Source organism: Dasypus novemcinctus, chromosome 29, assembly GCF_030445035.2.
Source record: "Dasypus novemcinctus isolate mDasNov1 chromosome 29, mDasNov1.1.hap2, whole genome shotgun sequence".
In the NCBI taxonomy this organism is placed as follows: Eukaryota; Metazoa; Chordata; class Mammalia; order Cingulata; family Dasypodidae; genus Dasypus; species Dasypus novemcinctus.
Window position 1 is genome coordinate 7396022 of NC_080701.1, and position 18148 is coordinate 7414169.

An 18148-nucleotide genomic window follows, 5' to 3' on the forward strand; every position below is an offset into this window, starting at 1 on the left:
GGTCAAAATAAACTTTAAGGGGAGTCAGGGTAGCTCAGGGGTTGAGTACTGGCTTACCTCATATGAGGTCCTAGTTTCAATCCCCAGCCTGGGTACTTCAAAAAATTTAAAAAAAAAACATAAATAAAATAAACTTTAAGTCAAAATTTGTTATAAGAGAAAAAGAATGGCACTATATTACTAAAAGGGGCAATCCACCAACAAGAAAGAACAATTATAAATATTTATGCACCTAAGTAAGGTGGCCCAAAATACATGAGGCAAACACTGGCAAAAATGAAGGCAGTAATACACTTTTACAATAATAGCTAGAATCTTCAAAACACCACTCTCATCAATAGAACAGCTGGATGGAATATCAATAAGGAAGGAGAGAACTGGAATAATACAATAAATAAATCAGACCTAATATATACAGAACACTGTACCCCAAAACAGCAGGAAATACATTCTTCTCAAATGCACATGGACCATTCTCCAGAATAGACCATGTGGTGGGACAAAACATGTATAAATTTAAAAGATTGAAATTATACAAAGCATCCTCCAATAATAATGAAATGAAGCTATGAATCAGTAACAGGTGTAGAATTGGAAAATCCACAGATAAATGGAAGTTAAATAACACTCTCTTAAACAATCAGTGGGTTAAAAAAGAAATTTTAAGGAAAATCAGTAAATACCTTGAGACAATGAAACTGAGAACACTATATATCTTACAGAAATACCACTGATTGTATACACTTTGGGAGGATTTATGCTTTATCAGTATGTATCAATAAAATTGATTTGCTAAAAAACACACACAAAAAACAAAACTTATGGGATGGAGTGAGGACGGTACTGAGAAGGGAAAAATCAAAGTGCTAAAAATCAAAGACCTAACTTAAACACCCGGAGTAACTAGAAAAATAACCATTAATCCCAAAGCAAGAAGAAAGAAAGAAATCACAAAGACTAGAGCAGAAATAAACGAAATTGAGAACAAAAAAAAATTAGTGAGAATTAACAAAACCAAAAGCTGGCTGTTTGAGAAGATCAATAAAATTGACATACCCTGAGATAGACTGACAAAAAAATAGAGAAGACTATGAATTCACCCATAATTTTCATTTGTCAACAGGTCAGAGCTTTTAAAGAAAACCTGCTCTCTAACCAGGATTGTAACAAAAGTGCAGTACTACTTAAGAGTTGAATGTTGATGGTGCAAATACAAATATAATGTGCTGTATTTTTATTTGATCGATGCATGACTATTACTTCCTCTTTGTACTCAATAACTGTCTTGCAGAAACAATACCTGCCCGCGCTCCCATGGTCTCTTAATTTCATAATTGTATTCCTGCCATTAAAGGATGTAATTTTAAAAGCCAAATATACAGACAGAGAGAGAGAAGACTCAAATAAAATAAAAATAAAATCTGACCTCAGAGAAATAAATACAATCATAAGAGGATACTATGAACAAGTACATGCCAACAAATTAGAAAACCTAGGTGAAATGGACAAATTCCTAGAAACATATGAACAATCTACACTGACTTTAGAAGAAACAGAAGATCATAACAGGCCAATTACAAGTAAAGAGACTGAATCAGTCATGAAAACCCCCCAACAAAGAAAACCAGGACCAGATGGCTTCACAGGGAAATTCTACCAATCATTCCAAGAATTAATATCAATCCTGCCCAAACTCTTTCCAAAACCTTTAGAGGAGGGAACACTATGTAGTTCAATCTGAGGCCTAATGCCAACGCCAGATAAAGACATTACAAGAAAATTACAGACCAATTTCTCTTATGAATATAGATGCAAAAGTCCTCAACAAAACACTTGCAAATCAAATCCAACAGCATATTAAAAAAATAATAGGGCGGTGAACTTGGCCCACCGGTTAGGGCGCCCATCTACCACATGGGAAGTCTGCAGTTCAAACTCCGGGCCTTCTTGACCTGTGTGGAGCTAGCCCATGCGCAGTGCTGATGCGCACAAGGAGTGCCCTGCCACACAGGGCTGTCCCACGCGTAGGGGAGCCCCACACACAAGGAGTGCGCCCCATAAGGACAGCCACCCAGCGCAAAAGAAAGTGTAGCCTGCCCGAGAATGGCGCCCCACACATGGAGAGCTGACATAACAAGATGATGCAACGAAAAGAAACACAGATTCCCGTGCCACTGACAACAGAAGCGGACAAAGATGACGCAGCAAACAGACACAGAGAACAGACAACCAGGGTGGGGAGAAATAAATAAATCTTTTTAAAAATAATAATAATAATAATACACCGTGATCAAGTGGGTTTTATCCCAGGTATCCAAGAGTGATTTAACTTAAGAAAATCAATTAATGTAATATACCACATTAAAAAAAAAGGGGGGAAATCTTTATGATCATCTCCATTGATGCAGAAAAGGCATTTGATAAAATCCAGCATTGTTTCTTGATGAAAACACTTAGATTGACAAACAAAAAATCAGTAGTGTTTTTATACAGTAGTTTAACATATATGAGGAAATCAAGAAAAATTTTCCATTTATAATAGCAACTAAAAGAATCAAATATCACTAAAAGAAATCAAAGATCTAAATAAATGGAAGAATATTCATGTTAATGGACTAGAAGACTAAATATTGCTAAGATGCTAATTCTATGCAAAATGATTTACAGATTCAACGCAACCCCAATCAATATTCCAGCAGTCTACTTTGCAGAAATGGAAAACTAAATCATCAAATTTATTTGTAAAGGTAAAGGGCCCCAAATAGACAAAACCTCTTGAAAATTAAGAATGAAAAATAAGAACGACTCACATTTCCTGACTTTAAATGTATTACAAAGCTACACTGGTCAAAATAGCATTGTTTTGGCACAAGGAAAGATATATTGACCAATGAATTGAGTTCAGAGTTCATAAATATTCCTTTGCATCTATGACCAAATAATTTTTGACAATGATGCTGAGTGAAATAAGCCAGACACAAAAGGACATTGTATGATATCGCTGATATGAACTAATTATAAGCCAGCTCACAAGAGTTAGAATATAAATTATAAGTTACCAGGGGATAGACTAGCATTAGAGAATGTGGAATTGATAATTATATATTTGAATGTGGTTAAAAGGGGAAACCTTAGGTTGTATATTTTACTGGAATAAAAGTTAAATGACAAAACATAGGACTGTATAACACAGTGAATCCTATTATAGATGACAGACTATAGTTAATAGTACAAGAATGTTTTTTCATGAATTATAACAAATACACTATACTAATAAAAGGAAATAACAACAGTATGGTATATTGGGAAAAATACACCTAATGTAAACTATGGATGATAGTTAATAGTACTATTTTAATACTCTTTCAACAATTTTAACAAAGGTAAACTGTTGAAAACAATTAATAGAATTACAAAGAGTACTATCATCAACTATAACAAATGTTCCATACCAATACAACATATTGATGGTGGGGTGGTGTTTCAGAATCCTATATTTTATTCATGAATGTTCTGTAAATCCATACTACTCAAAATAAAAAAAATAAAAAAACACCAAACCTGACGTGCAGTATTCTGATCAAGAATGCATCAGCAGGACAAAAACAAGAATACGCAGCAAATGGACACAGAAAACAGACAACTGGAGGGGTGGGGAGGGGAGAGACATAAAATAAAAATAAATCTTTAAAAAAGAAAAAAGAATACATCAGCAGAAACTACTCACAAGCAAACATCAGGCAAACCAAAAGGGGAACACTGTATTTTAAACGGGGAAGAGGACTACATTCTTTAAAAAGTCAATGTTTTTAAAGGATAAAAACTACTGAAACCTTCCAAAATAATAGAAGCTAAAAAGGTATGAAAAGTATATGCAAAAACCTAACTCTAAAATGGTTCTTGTACTGAATGTGGGAAAATACTATAAAGGACTCTATTAGGTAAATGGACTAAATCTGACTACAGATGGTAGCTCAAAAGTGTTGAACAATGTAAATCTGTAAAACTGATAACCATACTGTGTTTATATATTTCTCAGGAAATGTATTCATCCTCAAATGGGTTCAGAAAAAAAGGCCGTGAGCAAGTGTGTTTGTAAATCGACTAAACTGAACACTTAATTGTGATATATAGGTCAGAATCACTTCTGATTAAAATTGACTATTTCTTATGAAGAATCAATAGTAATGTTTGAAAATTATCCTTAATATTAGCACCAACTAAATGATACATTGCCTAGAATATTTGCTAAAATCTTTCCAAAAAACAAGATTAAGAAAATTTAGTCACCAAAGTATCATTAAAACATATGATGTTACTCTATTTACAATGATGAAAGCACTAATGAGAGACATTCCTCTGACTGTGAATAAATGTAGTAATACTTTATGGTAAAAATTATTGCTTTTGTATTACCTCTAGAATTTACCTTTAATATAACTGGTTACGACTGGTGAGATCGGGGGGGGGGAAATGGCCATAAGCCTTCCATATACAGATTAGCTTTCATAAACATTTTGGTTCACTTCCTTACTAATGAAACTATCGATGTAGCTTACTCATATTTAGGCTTTAAAACAAAATTTTAGGAAAAACTATAAATACTACTTTTCTAACCTAAATTCCCACTTGGTATACCTTTGACCTTCTATGTCAAATATTCTTGCAAATCATTGTCTGGCTATGCCATAATACTTTTAATTAGTGTTCTATTTTTTAGACATTTGATTTGTTTCCAAGTTTAACCACTAATATGAATGCTATTATTAAAAAAAAAAAACTCCAGTTAAGAATTTTCATCATCCCTAATTATAGTGATAGTTTAAATTCTAAGAATTTGAATTATTAAGTCAAAGTATATATAATAAAGACATAAACCACATACTGTTAGAATGGTTTTACCCAAGACCAATATATATGTGGGTAGGTATTTTCCCATAAGGCTCCTAAAGAATGGGTATGATCTTTTTATTCTTTGCCCAAAATAAGGATAAAAATTATACAACTTACTTTATAATTAGAATTCCTTTGACTACTAACACCATTGAGCAATTTTAATATATTTATTAGTCTCTGATACTACTTTTTCCTTAACTCATGTACTTTTCAACAGTTTATAGAAATTCAAGGACTATTATTCTAAAAAACATTTGAATTCACCTAATTCAAAGTTCAGCTTATAGCTGTCAAACAGTTTTCTCTAAGCATAAAGAAATGGTCCATAAAGAAATGAAAATATATACCTGAGTCCCTATTCCTCTGTTCTAAACAACCTAAGCTAATCAGCTTAATATTAAAACCGCGGGAAATAAAAACATACATGAACATCTGTTCTGTCAGCAATCCACTTTGCTAGTTGTTCAGCTGCAAATCCGATTCTTTGAAGGTCAAAAGTATCAGCTCTCTTCGGTCTGCCTTTTGGAGGAAAATGCATGAATGTAGGAGCGGAGTTCATGTTGAGCTGTAAAACATGAAATAGAAAGTACTAAATATGGTATCGTTCTTTCTATATCATTAACATTTCATATTTATTTTCATGAGTTTTGGAATGACAGTGTTTATTATGAAAATCCAAGTGGTTTTACATATTTTTGTTATTGTTTTATTCATCTTAAATGACAAAAAGCTGTGAATTTGGCTACGTTCTCTGAATTCTCACATTTTAACATACATCATTCATATTCTCAGCTGTATTCTCTGTATTTTATCAACCATTTCATTCTTCTTCTGTAATTGGAGTAAAGAACCAAGCAGCTGAGAGTGTAAAATGGAAATACTGTAACTTGGCATATATGACTATTTCACTTCTTACAACCGTTGTTTTAAGACTGTTCGGTACATGTGCTTTCAAAAGTAACTGCTGTGGGTCAGTTTATAACACTGTCACATGCATCAGTTACACAAATTCAGCAGTAATGTTCCTTTATCTCTGATTGATCTTATAACTTCTATAGGTGTTTTCTTTAGGTTTGAAGTGTCTCACCTTATTGTGTAAAACCAATGTTTACTTGCATATTGGAAGCAAGGTTTTGAAATGAAGTACACACAAACGATCCATTGGTTCATGCTCTCGAGCTCTCGACTTGATCACCTTATCCTTCCCAGCAGAGCATTCCTTGCTTGTAGAACTTGACAAACTCTTAGCGAGCTCAGTGTCTTTCTGGCAGAGTAACTGTGGAGTCATATACGCGTGGCATGTGCCTGCACTACTTTTAAAGTTCTTAGAGTTTATTACTTGCCTAAGTGTTACTAAAGCCTATTCTTATGTGTAGAGATGGGAACATTGAGGGGAAGGATATTAACTGACACTACTAAAGGAAGGCAAAAGATGTTATCAATGTTCATTGTAACCTGAAAACTGAACCAGTCTCTGAGGATCATTACCATAAATTCTGAAGTGTTAAGGGGAAAAAGAAAAAAAAAAATGTATATATATATATGCTATTTTGTAGTTGTTCCACCCAAACCATGTCAGGACTCTTGAAGGTAAAAAATCACATGGGCCTATTGTTCTATACAAATTTCAGTTCAATAAGAATGTTAACTTTGAAAAAAAACCAAAACACATTAAATAACACTATATCAGATGACAAATAACATCAAAGTAATGATACAGCAGTAAAAACTTAGCTACCAGTAATAACAAAGTATTACAGTCAAGACCAAAACTGCCCCTGCTTTACAAATGAACTCTGACATAATTGTCATATTTAGAAAAGTGTCTATAAAAAAAAATCTATCATTTTTCAGTATTGGAAATACAATCAAATTTCCATTATTCACTTAGGTTATCTACATTAGTACTCTCTAAACAGTGTAAGGAAAGACCAACAGTTGGTCTGTGTTTAAGCAATTATTCACTCCAAAGGAATACCTTTACCCCATTTCTTTTCTTGCTCTTCTTTTTTCTAACTTTTCCTTATTCCTACAGAACTTCAACTTAACCAACTTCAGCAAAAGGAAGGCAACTGTGGACTGCCCGCCAGTATTTATATTAATGTTACATAATAAAAATAATATTTAATAAACATTTAAGCATCAGATATAGACAAGCATTTTACATATATTAACATCTCATTTAACTTTCCCAACAATCCTATGAGAAAGGTGCTATTTGGAAGCATAAAAAGATTAAACCATATACTAAAAGTCACATCTCTGAGGAGATAAAGCTAGAATGTGAACTCAGGTCATTTGACTCTAGACACTTCATTACCACTGTATCTTAATGCTTCCTGAATTCTACCTCCTTGAATAAAGATTTAACAATTTTTTCATAAACAATTTTTTACAAAACTCTAGAATGAGCTTCTTAGAAATCTAAATTTCTGCAGTATGATTTTAAAATCCCCATAGACTATAGCATCATATGTCTCCGTACAATAGGAGTCTACCTTATTCCATTTCCCAGCCATGGGACTGCATATTACAAACATTTACAAATTTTGGTTAAATTGAACAAAACACACAATTCCTTTCTGTTCCGTGATTCTACCACTCCGGACTTTGTTCATGTGTCTCCCTGCTCAATGCATAAGAGCTAAAGCCAATATGTCAACCTAATATTACAAAGGAGGATGTCACCCTCTTCGACACTTCCTGTAAGGGAACAATTCGAAAATCCACACTAAGTCTTAACATCCCAGGATGGTGGAATTTCAAAAACTCTAATTCGAAGCCCTCTTCTTAATAATTAAAACATGCCACATTTTCCCCAAAGCTAACAACGCATAGCCCTGAGCTCCTCCTAACACACCCTATTCGTTAACCCCTCCGCCTGCCTCAAACTTTAGCCTCAGTTACGCAACAGGAACCCAAAAAGCCCTCAACAAGCCAGAAATTACAAAGTCTCTGCACTTGTTATTATTAAATTATAGTCAGACACCACACTACTACTAACAGTGCTTTAAAACATCAATTTAGAAAGAGTACTTCAACAAAATGGGATTCAATTGTTAGTGGAAAAAACCCTAAGCATTATAAATATTTTAGTGGTTCTCGAGTAAAGCAAAATATATATTTCCCTATTTTTGTAGATTATAATTTACCATAAAAGTCATTAACTGTTATAATTTTGTGCATTTTAAAGATCAGAAACCTTACTGCTAAGGCAGAGGCTAGGTTTTGGAAAAGACAAAGTAGTTCTAAATCTGTAATTCTGCTGAATTAAAATTAACCTGAGGAAATTTTTCAATTAAAAACAATTTCAATTTCTTACTCTCATACTGAGGCCAAACTTTTTAAAAAATTTTATGACTAAAGGATGTAAAGGGATTCAATATTTATAACTACCTATCTATATGGTTATACAGAAGCAGCCTATAGTGAATAAAGTCAGTAGTCAGTCCAAAGGTAAGATCAGTATTCTCACGTGAGACAGAGACATCTCATATAGAAATATGGGTCTGTATACTTTCTAAAAACACAGACAGAGCACTATCATTATCCCAATAATAATAATAATAAACAAAAAATGATTGAAGTGATGAATGTACAATTATATGATTATAATGAACACCAGTGATTGAACACTTTGGATGGTTTTATGCTTTATATGTGTCAATAAAACTGATCTGTTAAAAAAAACAAATGACATCATTTTCATTATTCCAATAATAATTTTTTAAAAACACACAAAAAAAGCTCTACCCCTTAATAACTACTTCTCAGGTGCCCTATGCATCCTCTGCCATATGTAGCTGCTATTCTGTTTCCATCCTTCTAATGATGAAAATGAAAATGCTCTAATAAAGATTGAAGTGACACACAGCTATGTGATTACAACAAATACCACTGATTATATACTTTGCATGAACTGTACACTTTGGATGGACTGTATGCTTTATTAATATGTATCAATAAAACTGATTTGAAAAGAACAAATGAGATACCAGAACACATCTATAAAATTAGATGGATAGAAAGAAGGAAGGAGGAAGGGAGGAAGGGAGCAATATGATAGATAGATGATAGAGAGATAGATAGATACAGATGATAGACAGACAGACAGACAGACAAATAGACAGATAAAGAGGCAGGCAGGCAGGCAGACAAACAGAGTTATATGTGGCTTTTATTGCCCCAAAAGAGCTAGAGCTGAGGTGCATGTCTCCCACTGAGGACAAGCATGTCCTCTCCAGTTTGCCAAAGTCCCCACCCATACCTTATCATTTCTTCAACAAAACCAAGTATCTATTGGCATGGTGCTTTGCTGCTTTTTTATCTCACAGCAGTTAAGAAAAAAGGGAAACATGAGTGTTTCTGTAAAAGATTAAAACGTTAGCTCAAGACAGACTTTATGTAAATAAAAATGAAGACAATGTATTTTATTTACTTGTGCAAATGAAGAACTAATGTGTTTAATATACTAAGTATGTATGTAAACAAAGATGCCATAATGAAACTAATCCAACTGCTTTCCTCATCTAGTTTACAGATCTAACTAGAGTAAACATTTGAGTTTAAAGTCTCTGCTGTGGTTATCAGGTTGGCGCAAGATGACAATTTGTTAATATGTTAGAGAGGCTTCAATTATATAACAAATAGCACTTCCATTAGATGATCTTTAAGGCCACTTGTGTAAATCAGACAAAGGGGTGCTGATACAAAATACCAGAAACTGGTTGATTTTTATAAAGGGTATTTATTTGGGGTAGGAGCTTATAGATATTAGGCCATAAAGCATAAGTTACTTCCCTCACCAAAGTCTATTTTCATGTGTTGGAGCAAGATGGCTGCTGACATCTGCAAGAGTTCAGGCTTCCTGGGTTCCTCCCTTCCAGGGTCTTCCTTTTCTCTGGATTTAGGGATCCTCTTTTCCCAGGGCTTGCTTCTCTTTCCTCTATGAGCTTACTTCCTGGGGCTTCAGCTTAAGGCTTCAGCCTCAAACTCAAACATCAAAATTCCCAACATCAAAAACCCTCACCTCTGTCCTTTGCCATGCCTTTTATCTGTGAGTCCCCACCCACCAAGGGGTGGGGATTCAAGGTCCTAATGATGTGGCCTAATCAAAGCCCTAATCGTAACTTAATCATGCCCAGGTACAGACCAGATTACAAGCATAATCTGATATATATTTTTGGAATTTATAACCATATCAAACTGCTACACCACTTCTCCAGAGCATCTATGAAGACCTATAAATTATAAGAAAGAATATTTGATTCTTAGAGCACCATAATTTTTCTTTATAAGGTTATTTGAGATTACATATTTATTAACATGTTTTCTTTATTGTATTACTAGCAGTATTTTTGTTATTATTATTAGGTTCCCTAGTCTCCAAGCTCGTTATAGGGAAGAACAGTGTCTTTTTTTCTCATTTTATTTATTGCTCCTGCAGAGTAAGGACTCAATAACATTTGCTGAGTGGATCAATACAAAGAAACATACTGAAAAGGCAAAATAAGTTTCTGGGGGAAGAAATAAGTGAAAATAGTAATAGGAAAGACTAACGGTAAAGTCACTGAAGGGAAAAAGAAAATTTCTCTTATTTAACTAGAAACTGGCAAAGATGAATGAATAATCAATCTGGAAGCAAATGAACAAAAATCCCTACTAATGGAGCATTTACAATTAGCAAGCTAGATTCTTTTCAGAACTAAATGTTTTTCCATAACCCGGTGCAGCCTTGTGCCCCACAGTGTCAAAACGTGAGAAAAATAAAATACTACAAGATACCCAAACCAACCAGTCCCAAGTAATGCAATAAATTTTGCATTTATACTGATAAATATTAAAAGTGAATAAAAGCATGTTAACAGCAAGGTTAAGAGCTGCAGCTCTGGGAACGAGACTGCCAAGTTCAAATTCCAGCTCTATTTTCTACTAACTCGGTAACCTCTCACACCTTGGTTTCCCTTATCTGTGGAATGGGGACAAAACAGTATCCCACTCACTGAATTACAGTGAAAATAAATTGAAAGAAAAATGCACAGTGCCTGGCACAGAAGCATTCCATGATACCACGATGATGATACAACCAGGACAATATCAATGGCGACCAGCATTTCCAAGCCATAAGCCATTACCTCGCTCTGTAGAGAAGACTGTGTAAATGAGCACAAGCACTTTTAAACAAACACTTTAATACTTTACATGTAAAATTCTCTCTATATATTGCATCAGATGAAATAGAAGAAAAATGTGCATAGAATTTTACATAATGTTTTATAATGTAAAATGCCACCTAAACCACATACGATACCAAAGTAAGGTTAATGCCTGTCAACTCCCACTGCATGCTGAAAAAACATATTTCCTCCACAATGAAAAAGACAAAATGTGCTTACTATACTCACTAATGGCAAAAATGTGCTAGCAATGATAAAGCTAACATTAGCTATAATTATTTTATCCATCAGAATTTACTGTTAGCACTCTATTTATTATTCGATGAATTGTATTTTCCTTGGCAGAACAAAATGTATCAACCATAACTAACTCTGTTAAATATATTACCAAAATGAAATATAACTTTTACCTGTTGAAAAACATCTGTCCCCTCATCATAGTCCACCATACTGAAGAAGAGTTTGTTACAAAAAGCAGATGAATAGCGCCAGGAGTTAGCCAGTATTTGATATTCTTCATTAGCTTGCCTGATAAGGATAATGGGGCAGAGTAGAAATATATCAATAGTCAAGCATCAATAAAGCTGTTAACAGAACATGTACTTCTAGTGCAGGAGTCAGTCAAATATAGCTTTGGGGCCAAATTTGGCTTACCAACAGTTTTTATGTGGACTGCAATCTAAGAATATTCTTTACACAACAATGGTTGTAAATCAAAATAATAATATTCTGTGACACGAGAAAATCACAAGAAATTCAAATTTTGGTGTTCATAATAAAGTTTAACAGCAACACAGCTACAGTGGTTCATTTACGTATTGTCTGTGGCTACTTCTATGCCAAAAGGCCAGAGCAGATTCACTGCAATAGACACTGCAAGACCCACAGTCTGCCCTTTAAATAAAAAGTTTGCCAGCTCTTGTTCTAGGAGCATCTCTTACGGTACTTCATACAACTTAAATCCTTTAGTGAGTTTTAGTAAAAGACACAGAGTAATTTTTAAGAATATTTGCACTTTAGTTTTAACAGAAAAACAAAAATCCTGAGGAAATTTTAGTTATAAAATTGTAAAGACAGCCATATTTCACCTTTATAAATGCCATTTGTATAAATATACCTACATTCAAACCTTTAGGTAAGTAAAATTTCTGAATTGCTAAACCAGATGCCACAAAATCTATCTGAGATCACACATTATACCTACTGGCAGGACCAACTAGCCCTTCTCTAACAGAATATTTACTAGTACTTTGCATCCATTTACAACAGACATTTTTCCAGATTTTTCAGATCATAACGCTTTTTATACTTAAATGTAGGAACAGAGCAGAGATGGAGAACTGATATTGCCGGAAGAAGGAAAGCAGAATAGAAATAAAAGAACAGTGATGGTTTTTAAAACATTAAAATGCACACTCACAAAGTGAGAGTGCTTCTTACATATAGTTGACTATTCAAAGGAGTCTGTCTCCTCCTTCTTCCAAAAATAGCAGTAAAAAATTAAGAAGGTATAACTCCACAATAATGAAAAGACGGAGCAGAGTCAGCAGTAGAAGAAAGATTTCAAAAAATTTCTGGAAAACCGAAAGCTGTGGGAAGAGTTTTGATAAATGAAACTACAATATCGAAGGAGAATAAAGTGCAGGAAAAAGCTAGAAAAACATGGATCCCGAAGCAGCAGTGTCTCATGATGAAAAATGAAGCTATAAATGGGGGTCATAATTAACCTTCCTTATAAGCAACAGTCAACTCAACTTCTGCCCTGGTCCCCTAATACCCAGTCCCAAAGCTAATCTTTCCATTATTTAATGATTGGGCTTTCACTGGTAGCAACTGACCTGTAAGTTGGGAATTGTTTCAAATTAACAAAAATGTGACAACTAAAAAACTTCCAAAACAAACAGAAACAGATTATTCAAAGATATAGCAAAAGAATTAAAAAGAAACCTTAACTAATATACTTAAAAAAGATAATGTATTTGTCAAGAACTATGCAGGACCTGAGATTTTACCCTAACACGCTAAGAAACTGGCGGTGACTGTTTCAGGAACGCTGGCACATGACGTAAAGATCCTGCGCCAAGCACTCCACGCCACCAAGTCTCTCAGTCACCAGAGGACCCTTCTCTACAGCTGCACACAGTGGACTGGGTACAGGGGAGCCTGTCCCTTCAGGCTGCTCGGTGCACCCATGCCTTGGAAAGTGCATTCTGCCCGTGCAGTCCTGGCACACCCAGCTAGGAGACCCAGGGACCTCATGGCCCACACCAGACTGCTCCCAACAATATTCAGAAAAAAGAATGAAGAAAGTAAGAGAGAGAGGGCACTTAGAAATTTAAAATAGCACTGTGATTTCCTATATTAAACACTATTATCAGAAGATAAAGGTAAATAAAATTTAAGGGGAAGAGAGACATAGGTGAAATTTATTAGGGTAGTGGGGAGAAAGGGACCTGGAGAAATAATCCAAGAAATCTAATTTTCAGCAGCAGAGTCCCAGAAAGAGAAGAGAGAGAAAATTAGAAGAAAAAAAAAAGATATTTCTAAAGAAATAACACAAAGAAGACTAAGTCTTCACATTAAAATTATTTCCCAATTTTTCAATTGAGGAATGAAAAAAGACCAACACCTAGACATACAGCGATATTTCAGAACACCGTAGACAGTGATTTTTCCAGAAGAAAAAGAATTACTTAACCTGGGCAAACAATGAGAATGTTAATGGACTGGTCATTAGCTCATTAGCAGCACTAGATACTAGAAGCTAGAACAATTAATTCACTTAAGATCCAAGGGAAAATGCAATAAATGTACCACACTAAAAAAAAAAAAAAAAAAAGTTTAAACTGTTTTCAGTTACTGAATAGAAATAGAAATGTAATTGACTTTTATATATTTACTGTATCTCCAGTGCTTGACAAAATTCCATTATTTCTAATACAAAAATATAACTAGTCAAAAAAATTTAAAAAATTTAAAAAATAAAGATCCAAAGGAATATTATGTTTGATCTAGAATTCCATATTTAGCCAAAAAAATCAAGTTTGAAATGAACATGTTTTCAGAAATACAAGGCACCTGAAATTTTACCATCTACACATTCTTAGGAAACTATCTATGTTGTAGAATTTGAGAGAAAATGAACATGTTTTCAGAAATACAAGGCACCTGAAATTTTACCATCTACACATTCTTAGGAAACTATCTATGTTGTAGAATTTGAGAGAGGTTCAATTATTTGCGTATAGAGGGGCCAGGACTCAGGAATGATTTTGAGAAGGAAAAATGGTTTACTGACAGCCGGCCGGACTTGGGAGCTTCCTGTTGCAAACCAGAGCCTCAAACAAGACTTTCGAGTTTCTTTTATACAGAGAGGAAAGGTTAAATGGTCCTTTTATTTCAGTTCTCAATAGGCTTGAATTAGCATATATATCTTCCACATCTTAGGGAAGCTTTTAGCATGGACTTCATACATTCTAAATAAGTACATTTGGTTTGCATTTCCCCTGAACATTTAAAGTTTACAGACCTTGCATTGTTAAACTGTTTCCAGGACTGGAGTCGTTGCCATGGTCACCAAGGGCAGGACTGCAGCTTCTTACCATCTCACACCCACAAGTCACAGACAGACAGCTTAGGTTATCTCTGAAGAGATAAAGAGCCTCCCACCCATAGCCCACATCATCTAAGGATAGAATAGGAAACCTGAGGCTATGATAGAGGCACTATAACAGAAGGAAAACGACAACTAGAAATCTAATGAGATGGGAAAGAGAAGATACATGAGAAAACCGGACCAATTATGAAGCTATGAAGCAATGAAGATGAAGCAGAACAGGAATCTAGTTAGACTCCAAGATGAAGAGAATAAATTCTAGGCAATGGTTAGAATCAGAAACAGTTGGAATATATTATAAACATTGTAAGTACAACATATTTGTTCTCACAATGTGAAACATAAAAAATGAACATGAAAGGCAAGGTCTGAAAAGATGCATATTAAAAAGTATCATAATTTTGATCTGTTGGTGTTGAGAAAGCTTAATTATTTTGAACATTTTCTTTTGAGTGATACAAGAGTCACATCAACAGTACTGGAAGGAAGGAACCAAAATCATAACCTACTCCTTTTGAGTGGATGATATTTATGTGGAAATAACAGGATAATTGCTGTTTATTAGCTTTCAGCTTTCAAAATCAACCCACAGAACACAGATGTAATGATGGCTAGGTTTAGAATATAAAAGCTATCAACTATGACAGTAGAGAGGTACAATTAATTTTAGATGGTTGGTAAAAGGAAAAGAGGTGAAGGGGAAGGGTGTGTTGTTAATCTTCATGTTACAAATTGGAAATCAAGTGACATTTTCTTTAGGTAATGAAAAAGGAATAGAGGGATGTCATTTCCTGTTATCAAGATACACAAAGGAGAAAATTAAAAGTGATGGAAATGCTAAGGGAGGAGAAAGTTAAGTTTTCACCACACATCAAGGAAGGTAAAGATCAAGTCAACTGTGGATAAACACAGAGGAATAATCAATGCTGCCTCTGAGACACAAGTCTGTAAAAAGGTGGGTACAAAGGTTAAAAACAGTGACTCAGCATTTTAAGCACTTTTTATTAACAAGGAGAACACATTACAGCTGTGATTTTAAAAAATGCATTTTTAAGAGGGCTAAACATAAATAGCACTACAATCTGAGGTTATTTAGCATAAAGAACTTAAGAGAATCATTTTATTCCCCATAGCACACAACAAATAATTTTAATGGTCAGCACAGTAAGACTACATTGTACTCAGAAGGCAAGAAACTACACAGCGTGCATGCATCATTCCTAGGATAGATGGTACATTAGATTAAAAAAACAAATCTCAATAAACTCAGATACTGAAGTCACACTATGTATCTTCTCCCACCACCATGGAATGAACTAAAAATAATTAACAGAAGGACAAATGGAAAATTCACAAATGTGATTTAAACAGGTACTGTTAAACAACAAACAGATTAAAGAAGAAATCACAGGGGAAATTAGGAAATATCTTGAGCAAACAAAAACAAAACCACAAGTTACCAAAACAACTGGGATACTGCAAAAGCAGTACTGAGAGGAAATTTATAGCTCTAAATGCCTAAAAAAGAAGATCCCCAATCAGATACCTAACCTCACAACCGGAGAATCTAGAAAAAGAACAAACTAAACCCAGAGAAAGAAGAAAGGAAATAACAAAAAATAGGGAGATAAATGAAATAGGAATGAAGAGGAAAAAACCCAAATCAACAAAATCAGAAGTTGGTTTGTTAAGAGTATCAATAAAGTTGGCAAATCTTTAAAGAAACAAAAAGCAGAAAAAATGCAAATAACTATAATCAGAAATGAAAGGGGTGACATTTTTACTGACTCCAGTAAAATTAAAAAGGATTACAGGAGGACACTGAATAACTGGACACCAATATGTTAGATAACCTGGATGAAAAAGACAACATCCTACAAGCACACAAACTACCTACAATGTCTGAAAAAAGAGATCTCAACAAACTAATAACAAATAGAGATGAATTAGTCATCAAAAATCCCCAAACTAAAGAAAAGCGCAGGACTGGCAGCTGCACTGGTGAGGTTTACCAAACATTCCAAAAAGAATTAACAATCCTGCCCAAGCTCTTCCTAAAATTGAAGAGCAGGGATTAACTCCTAACGCATTCCCTTTTTTTTTTTTTTTTTGGCTTTTTTTAAACATCCTTTTTTTTTTTAAATTAAATTGTCTTTTTTTAAGGTACATAGATCACAAAAAAAGTTACATTAAAAAAAATAAGAGGTCCCCATATACACCACACCACACCCCCACACCTCCCACATCAACAACCGCTTTCATCACTGTGGTGCATTCACTGCATTTGGTGAATACATTTTGAAGCACTGCTGCACCGCATGGATTATAGTTTACATTGTAGTTTACACTCTCCCCCAGTTTATTCAGTAGATCATGGCAGGATATAATGTCCAGTATCTGTCCCTGCAATATCATTTAGGACAACTCCAAGTCCCAAAAATACCCCCACATCTCATCTCTTCTTCAAGTCCAACAAACAAAAGAATCGGAGCTGCAATCTGCTGGGGCTCAGGGTCCAGTTGGCTCATGGCCAGTCCAGAGGTGAAGCCTCCTGAGTATACACCAACCCCAGTGCCAACCACAGGTCAGTAAAAGTGACAGAAGAGGGATGTGTAAAAAGTTCACATCTGAGTCCAACTCCATCACACTTGGGAACACAAATTCCAAAGTAGGGCCCACTGACTAGGCACTGAACTCCAGAGTCAACTGCCATGATCGTAGAACCTGTATGTTTCCATAGCCCTCAGGAGCACCAGTACCTGGGTTGCATCTACTTTGGCTGTCTCTGGGATCCTGCTAAGGAGTGCATAAGCACAACCCCTCTGATGACCTCTTGATTCTTTTTTGAAGACTCTTAGTCATATATACTCATTTGTCTTTACCATTTCCCCCTTTCAGTCAACATCTTTTTCTAGTTGCATCATCAGTTAGTGATTGGTAGTAATCCCACGGTGCCAGGGAGGCTCATCCCTGGGAGTCATGTATCACAGTGAGGGGAAGGTAATTCCCCTAACTCATTCTTGAGGCCAACATCATCCTAATACTGAAGCCCAATAAAGATACCATAATTACAGACCAATATCCCTATGAATAGAGATGTAAAAATCCTCAACAAATAACTAGCAAACCAAATCCAACAGCACATTAGAAGAATGCAAGGGAGGTTCAACATAAGATAAATTAGTGTAACACACCACATTAACAGAACAAAGGGGGAAAAACATGATGGTCTCAATTGACACAGAAAAGAAATTTAACAAAACCCAGCACTACTTCTTGATAAAAACACTTAGAAAACTAGGAAGAGAAGGGAATTTCCTCAGCATATCAAAGGCATATATGAAAACCCAACAGCTAACATCATACTCAATGTTAAAATTCTTGAAAGCTTTCCCTCCTAAGATCAGGAACAGAACAAGGATACTATCTGTCACAAGTGCTATTCGACATTGTAATGGAA

The 18148-nt window shown here is 34.8% G+C and overlaps 1 protein-coding gene across 5 annotated transcripts in view; it reads right to left on the bottom strand.

Annotated features, from left to right (window-relative positions):
• Positions 1-18148, bottom strand: part of TUSC3 (tumor suppressor candidate 3) — a 245212-nt gene that overhangs the window by 125462 nt on the left and 101602 nt on the right. For all 5 annotated transcript variants that reach the window (XR_011647748.1, XM_071212625.1, XM_058289935.1 and 2 more), the window contains exons 3-4: positions 11483-11600; positions 5321-5461 (exon numbers count right to left, since the gene is read on the bottom strand). Coding sequence is in view for 4 of the 5 variants with exons in the window: in XM_071212625.1 (XP_071068726.1) it covers positions 5321-5461; positions 11483-11600 (259 nt within the window). In the remaining variant the exon portion in view is untranslated. The remainder of the gene's footprint in view (positions 1-5320; positions 5462-11482; positions 11601-18148) is intronic.